Raw genomic sequence first — 8,058 nt, 5'->3', positions numbered from 1 at the left:
ACTTTGTCCTCGCTCGATTTATCGAAAAGCGCGACATTTAATAAAATGCGAGCGTCGGGACATCGTAGAAACTTTATTTCAAAAACGTTTTTGAAAGAGAGGGTTTCAAGGTCTAAAATCTTTTGATCAAGATTGTTTTGGTCCAAAAAGGGGTATGAAGTTGAGATTTGACTCTCTCTCCTTGCCGAAGAAATTGAACCTTTGCCCTGTACATCTTTCAAAACCAATCTTGACCGACATGAGAGTTAGATTAACATGCTTGTTCGATTTTCTGATTTGAAATCATGCAAGTTAGGTTATGAGCACTGAAAATTTTCCTTTTTTGGGTCCAAGAAAAAGGTCCAGTTTTGGAAAAATGGAACAGTTTTCGAGAGAAACTCAGTCAACCTTAGTAAAAATTCTCAAGAATTGTTTTTGCAAATAGCCACTGCTCAACGAGCATAGAACCCACTCTCGAGATGCAGAACCTCAAATTCGGAGGAAAATTGCCCCTTGCTTGAGGGGAGCTGCATGGCAACGGATAGTCGCCCCTTGTTTGAGCGGCACTGCAGCGCATTGAATGGCAACGGAAAGTTGCCCCTTGTTTGAATGGCACCACAGCGCATTGTAGTCAGTCCTCAGAGTGACGAACACAACCGGATGCAAATAAGTCAATGATGGTCAAAACCATTACATGGACATAGTCGAGTTCGAAGTGTTTTACGGCTGGACTTCAGAATGAAGTTGCCTACGTATCCCAAAGATGGGAATCAAGCCTTACGTAGTTCGGGGTTAAGGTACACTCGGGTATTAACCTCTCCTTTTGCGCTCTAACTTTTGCCAAGGCCGCCCTTTGCGAGAGAGAGAGATACAATGTAGGAGCTCCAAACCAAAATTTCTAACCCTTAAAACTAAAGAGGAGGGACTGGTTTTATAGGCAAAGGAGTGGAGAAAAGGTGGGAAATTTCAAATTCAAGTTTCCCCCCCAAAAGGCCAAACCCTCGGACATGGGTGAAGTGCAAAACAAAATACATGGCTGGAATGCACTTGGGACAAGGATCATGGCCGGCCAGCTCAAAAGGGCAAAAAAGGCCATTCACCAAATAGGTGGCCGGCCTGCTAGATTTTCTGGCCGGCCTGCTACTTTTCAGAACAAAAAATGGTTCTGCCGGAAAGAAAGGTGGCCGGCTGGTGATTGGGAAGTCCAATGGTGGCCATTCAAGTGTCCAAATTGAAGCCCCAGAAGTTATCTTTCTAATGGTGCAAACCTTACATTAACATTCCTCCTGTGGAAAAAGTTATGCTAGTTTCCGTGAAGCCGCGCAGATTCGGTCCTACCTGGATCCATGCCGAACTTCTCCCAACCTTGTTTTCTTCTCTCCTTTCCTCTTTTCTTCAACTCCAAACCCCTAAAAAGGTGTTTTGAAAGATTTTTCAAAAGAGTTCATCTCTCCTTCATTCATTTCCACTTTGTCCTCGCTCGATTTATCGAAAAGCGCGACATTTAACAAAATGCGAGCGTCGGGACATCGTAGAAACTTTATTTCAAAAACGTTTTTGAAAGAGAGGGTTTCAAGGTCTAAAATCTTTTGATCAAGATTTTTTTGGTCCAAAAAGGGGTATAAAGTTGAGATTTGACTCTCTCTCCTTGCCGAAGAAATTGAACCTTTGCCCTGCACATCTTTCAAAACCATCAGTCGCGTCCAAGTCTTAAAGGCGGTCAAAAATGGGGTGTCTTCAAACATGCATGTACATTTTTTAGCTAAGGCACTCCAAAACATGATCAAATGCTACTAAATAACATAAAACTCATTGTGTTTCCAAAATTAAAGTGAACCCAACACATGCATGAAGGAATTCATGAAAGTCAATCTTCAAAATGCTATGAAACATACATGCATGCATGGATTGATCTACTTCCCTACTCCTTAAGCTTGATTCTCACATCATATGACTCAATTTACTTGCACTCATGCATGAACCAACACAACTTCAAGGCTAAAGGCTTGGTTCCATACCTTAGATGATCTATTGGGCTTTAGGTGCTAGAATCTTGAACTAGATGAACAAAGCTTCCAATTTTCATGTTTTCTCCTAGCAATTCTTTCTATGTGAATTCAATTCTTGAACTAGGACCCAAATCCCTCAACTCACTCTCTCTCTCTCACATTTTGCATCAAGTTGAGGAAGAGTGAATACAGAGAACATAAGCTAGTGGAGTCAAAATGGCCTCGTAGGTAGTAATTTAACAAAACTGATCAAATGGCATTATTTTAATCAAAGTTAATCGCTCCGAACCAAATTTTAATTAAACCTACCATAAATTTCTATAAATTTTAATTAGCACATAAATCAAGTCAATTTCTGATTCGGACGCCAATAAGGCTTTCAATTCGCAAATCGAAACTAAAACATGAACAGATTTTCATACGCCTAACTGATATAAACACAAACAATGTAACACGCATGCAGTTTAATTCAGAATTTCACCTTAATCACTAATTAGGCACAATTAATCACGGATTAACGTTAGTCAGAGGTCGGGATTGTTATAGGAAGTTTTCCCGACAATTACAACCCTATGAGACGAGAAAAGTACAACAATAAAAGCTCAGAAAAAGTTTATAGCTTTGATGGTATTTTTAACTCAGAGAAGATTGACTTTCTAAGGGTAAATTTCTTTAAAAAAATGACAAAAATAATAAAAACTGTTTGTTATTTTTTCGGGACTGAACTTCCGAACATACTACCGAAATTTAGGAACATAGGCTTGAACATTGTTCATTTGTTTGGGAACAGGTGTTCATTTGTTTGGGAACATATAACCGAAACTCGTGGAGATCGAACAACTTACAAAAAGAGAATTTTGAATTAATAATAAAAAATCATACATTTATTTTTTCAGGTCATGAATAAGTATGTGAAGATAAAATAGTAATAACTTTCATGGGTTTTATTGGGGCTTGTACATTTAATTGAATAGGTGGAATATTTTTATAAGAATAATTTTGATATTATTTGAAGAAAAAAATTGTTTTTAAAGATTTTAAAATTTATTAGTAAGGATTAAAAAAAAGTTTAAAGAATCTAAAATAATTAATTAGGGCTAATAGCAACTCTTTTTTAAAATAATAAAAAAATAAAACCGGAGTCGGTGCTACCCCCGACTACTCTTTATACAAGAGAAAGCTAGGGTTACAGAGTTCAATTGTTAACGCTCGACGATTATTTTCTCTTAACCAGGTCTCTCTCTCTACTTCGTTTTGAATGTGTTTTGTATATATTCTGATATATATATATCGTATTCATAATCTTGATTGTATCACCGTTGATTTCTCGCATTTACATTTTGAGTATTTATACGTCTCTAATTTTGATAATTTTACTTTTTTAATTAAAATTTGTTTTTATCTAAGAATTAGCCTTGAGGATAATTTATTCTTTCATTGTGAATTTCCATCTTTGAGATTGTTGAAGGAGTTACATAGAGTTTGGGCCTTTTGTCAATGATTTTTGGTATGAATCATCAAATCTTAACAATTTCAGTAAATTACCAGGTAGTTCGCACCCCAAGTTTAATCTTTGATTTTTTTTTTTGTTTCTATTTCTCTTTCTCTTTCCTAATTTCCATGAATATAGAGAATTTATATAATGAGTTAATTACACTAAAACCCACCCAACTATTTGCAAATATATCATCTTAACCCCTCATTTATGAACCCCGTACATTTCTCAATCACTTTAACCCGGGCATTTGTATAGTTGAGGGTCAAAATTTATGAGATCATAGATGAGGTGATATACGCTCGTAATTGATTTTTTTTGGATATAATTAACCCTTCTTAATTACATGCAGAATATAGTCAGTCTTGAAAAAATTTAAATTATTAAATTAGTGTTAATTGGAAACTATTCCCAATCTAGGGCTTTTTGGCTACATCATATCACGCGGGCTTTAGAAGCAATCCCAATTGATCCTTTGGTTTAACTTCACCCTGTGGAGCGTTTGTAGAAAATACAAAGCTAACCTTTGGAGTAAAGGCTTTAATTGGTTTTGCGTCATTGTGCAAATAAAATTTTTCTCAATTTTGGTGGCTTTGCCAAATACTATACAACAAAAGCTTCCATTTTAAATTACAGCTCTATTCTTTTCTAATACCTCAATCTTTGGTAGAGGTTTTAAATGTCTCCGTCTCCAATTAAAGTGGAGACTTTTTTGTATTTGCAGAATGACACAAAACCTCCACACTTGAAAGTTTAAAAGCCTCTAGTTGAAGTGAAGGTTTTCCTTAAAAATTCTTTTGTTCACCCACTCTTATCTTTTACATGGCTCATGATGTTGCAAAATGGACTTTAGATTGGCAAATAGTTTATTATTATAGTAAAAAACTTGATGAATCAGGAGAAAATATTTGGTGTTCTTGGGGCAAATTCCCCAACAACCCCAGGTGCATACATTAATTTTCCATGATCAGATTATTTGATCCATAGATTGTTTATTTGGATTAGGTTTCAAAATAGAATAAATGTAGGGTTTAGCAAGTTTGATCAGGTAACTTTGTGTTTATCATCGTTTATTAAGGTTGCACTATCTAACTTTGTTTTGTGTAGAAGTAATTTGCAATAAACTTCTACATCATATTCCATATTAAAACAAAAAGTATTTTTGCATGTTCAAACTCTTTTCTTCATGTGCTCAGTATTGTGGTTCTCTCTCTCTCTCTCTGTGGCAAAGTTTTTCTGATTTTCTTACTTTCTTGCTTTCTTTTTCTTCTTATTTTTTTTTTTTGGTAAAGAAAGTTAGGAAGAAGGCACATTTCATGCACTAATATACTTAAATCTTTCCTAATTTGTCTTGTAGTGTTCCCAAGAGTAGTACCTTCACAATGAATAACATTTTAGATTCTTAAAATAATGTATGTCGGGAGCGTGTTGCCATAGCAATCCATTCCTATTTTTTCTTATAGAGTTCCCACATCTTTTCAAAGGTTAGGGCCCCCCAATGGACAACATTGTAGATTCTCTAAAGATTGCATATCAAGAGTTTGTTGTTGCAGTAGCTAGCGTGCTTGCTGCCAAGGATAGTTCTGGGGGTCAAAAATCAGCAGATACGGATGTTGCTCTGGAAAACTTCAAGCAGCGTTGGGAATTGTTCCGAGTTGCTTGCGATCAAGCTGAAGAGTTCGTGGAGTCCGTTAAGCAAAGGATAGGCTCAGAGTGCTTGGTTGATGAAGCCACTGGTTCAGTGGATGGAAAGCGAGGGCAGGCCATCACAACAGGTATTCTACCAATTAGTGCAGTTCGGTTGGAACAAATGAGTAAAGCTGTCCGATGCCTAGTGATTGAATTGCAGCAGCGTTCTGGAACTGCTGGTGGTTCATCACATCCCCACCCTTCTGCTACTTTTGATGCTAGATTTTCTGATGCTGCAGCTCAATAGGTATCCTGAGAAATCAAGTCATCTATGTTCTTGAATTTTTTCTTGGAAATAGATTTGATTTTTGCTGCATCAGTGCAAGTAATTAGCTCAAATATTGCTGGTTAGCTTTGTGAACAAAATTTTAGCAGTTATTGTACTGCCTGCTAAGAAGCATGGACACAAACATGCCGACATAGAAAATTTCAAAAAATGTAGGACATAACACGTGGATTATGTCATAGTTAAGGATAAATAATTATTATATGTCACATATGAATATTTAAGTAAAAATTAGTACTTTTTATTTTTTTATGGAAAAAAATAATTTGAAGGAGGGGAATAGGTATAATTTATATTATATTTGTTTTATCATTGGATTTCAAGTTCTTTTATTCAAAATTGTAATGAGTTTTATGTGTGTTTAAGTGTTGGGCAGCGTCTGACGAATGGAGTGGAGTGTCGGTGTCAAACACGACACATTACCTTCTTTGAAATGTCTTTGCTCCTTAGACTGCAAGCCAATCCAGGTGTCCAATGGGTGAGTCTACGTGTCCCAATTGACCATCAGTCATGGCCAGAAACATTGGTACAAACACATGCATTGTTAAAATGCATTTAAGTTTTGTTTAAGTAAACGAGGAAGAAGTGTTGCTCTGATGTTTCTAATGTTCTCCGTAGATTTGATCTGCTGCATTATGTATTTCAGTTAGGAAACATCAAAATCACTTTGGGTAGTCATAATACTTCCACTGGTATGGGAACAGTTGGAATTGTGAGGAACGGGATGACCAAAAGAATACCCAGTAAGCATAGTAATCCAAACTTAGGTGAGCTTTCTAAGCTAAGTTTAAGATGAATGCCATACCAATATCTGTGGAAAATGGAGGTGAAGGCATCAAATATGTAGGGGTGAGCACAAATTTCCTTATCTGATAGATGCAGTCTATGGGGTAGAGGCCCTAGTTGAACATTAACCGCAGTATTTGATTTGATTCAATGCATTTTGGACTACCTGGATAACTGTTTCCAGGGCTAACAGATGCTGTTGATTTTACTTGATGATGACAGTTTTAAGTTGGAAAAGGTCAGGAAATGCAGCTTAGCTGGTTGATCAAAATCAAAGTCCACCATTTTCTCTCCTGATGCTCCTGAATGCATCACAAACATGAACTATGTACACATCATTAAGACCTTTTGGAAAGGATTTAATCTTCATGGTGTTTAGAAAGGTTTCCTTCTTTTTTTTTTTTTTCCTCTTTTCTTTTCTGATCTTCTTTGTTTTGAATGAATTTTTTAAGCCAAAGGTTCAACTGTTAGGTTTATTGATCATTAATACTACTTCATTGTCATCGGCAGTCATATTATCTTATAGCTATTATCATCTGTGTTGTTGGTTGGTGATTTTTGGGTACAGATCTTGCCTTTGGAGACGTATTTGAAGCAATTTTGGCACGCTAAGTGACTATTTTTGAAGATGCAAGTGGCATTTATGTACAGAGGAAGCCAGGAAGGTATACTAGCTCCAATCATCCTTTTTCTAGTTTTATATTACCCAGAGAAAAAGAACCCTTATTTTATCAGAGAAAAAATAAAATAACAGTTTCTTGTTTCAAAGAGTTTAGATTACTTTTGTTACAGATTTTCCTTTAAAGTTGTTACAGATTTGTTCTGTTGATAATTGCTGGCTGGTTGAATTTTTTTCCTTTTCTTCACTTGGCTTTTGCTTCTGCTATTTTCCTTGTCATTTCCCCCTCTTGCAAACAAAGCATGTATCTCTTTGGTCTGGCTGAGGTATTGTTCAATCAAAGATCCAAAGATGATCTCCTAAGATGTGTTTGGATCGTGAAGTATAAATTTGGAAAAGAAAATGTGAGAAAAATTTGAATGACATATAAGCTAAAAATAATTCCGAATTCTCGCATTTTCCTTTCTTTTTCTATTTGTACCCACTCACCCACCCAAATTCATAATATGAACACACTGTTGTAGTATGGTACATGGAGCAGACAGATTCAACAGGGCTATATAGAAGCGAGCTTTGCGCTATGTTTGGATAATGAATTTGGAAAAGGAAAGGGAAATAGAGAAAAAATTTAGTTTATATTTTATTCACATTTCATTCATTTTTATCTTTCTCTTTCCAAATCTCTACCTAAATTCATAATCTAACATAGCCTTGAGTTGGTCAAAAAAGTAAATCAAACACTCTAGCACTTAGGCTCACATCTGTTTAGTTGAGGTTTTTATATACAGTTTGCTGAATTTAAAAAAAAAAAAAATAGTTTAGTATAAATAAATAAATAAAAATCACTCATTGTTTTGATATGATCTTTTTTGGGATAGAATTAAATTTTAAAAATATCTTCTTCTTTTTTTTTTTTTCCTCTAAAAAAAAGAATTCAAAAAATAAGTTTTGAATACTTAGCCAAACAGAATTGTGCAGGCACTCCTAGGACTTTGGTTGATTGTCCGGGTTAGATATATCTTCTTAGGGATTAGGGATATAAGATGGACCCTATAATGTATTTAGGCACCGTTTGAGAAGGAGGATATGGGGTTTGTTTTGGTTATTTTAGTCATAAAAGGTAAAATAGGTTATTTTAGTCAAAAAAAACAAAACATTACGGGCTATTTTGGGAAGTTGGCTGTTAGCCACTTTT

At 35.5% G+C, this 8,058-nt stretch overlaps 1 protein-coding gene across 4 annotated transcripts; it reads left to right on the top strand.

Moving 5' to 3' along the window:
• The first annotated feature begins 3,113 nt into the window (after positions 1–3,113).
• On the top strand, positions 3,114–7,110 carry LOC114321856 (mediator of RNA polymerase II transcription subunit 32). Of its 4 annotated transcripts, XR_003650446.2 has the most exons (4): positions 3,114–3,222; positions 4,968–5,419; positions 6,467–6,627; positions 6,813–7,110. XR_003650446.2 is itself a non-coding variant. In XM_028269087.2 (3 exons), the coding sequence occupies exon 2, from the start codon at positions 4,982–4,984 to the stop codon at positions 5,417–5,419; it is 438 nt and encodes a 145-aa protein (XP_028124888.2). In that variant the 5' UTR covers positions 3,114–3,222; positions 4,968–4,981; the 3' UTR covers positions 6,813–7,110. The 4 variants fall into 4 exon arrangements, 2 of the variants coding, with proteins under 2 accessions (XP_028124888.2, XP_082770073.1); XM_028269087.2 differs by lacking the exon at positions 6,467–6,627; XR_014360701.1 differs by lacking the exon at positions 3,114–3,222 and having other exon boundaries at positions 4,818–5,419.
• The last annotated feature ends 948 nt before the right edge of the window (positions 7,111–8,058 follow it).

The sequence above is a fragment of the Camellia sinensis genome, chromosome 2 (assembly GCF_055761805.1).
Source record: "Camellia sinensis isolate YWXY chromosome 2, ASM5576180v1, whole genome shotgun sequence".
Lineage (NCBI taxonomy): Eukaryota > Viridiplantae > Streptophyta > Magnoliopsida > Ericales > Theaceae > Camellia > Camellia sinensis.
The sequence above is the reverse complement of the archived record's forward strand: the minus strand, read 5'-3'. Positions and strand labels throughout refer to the sequence as shown.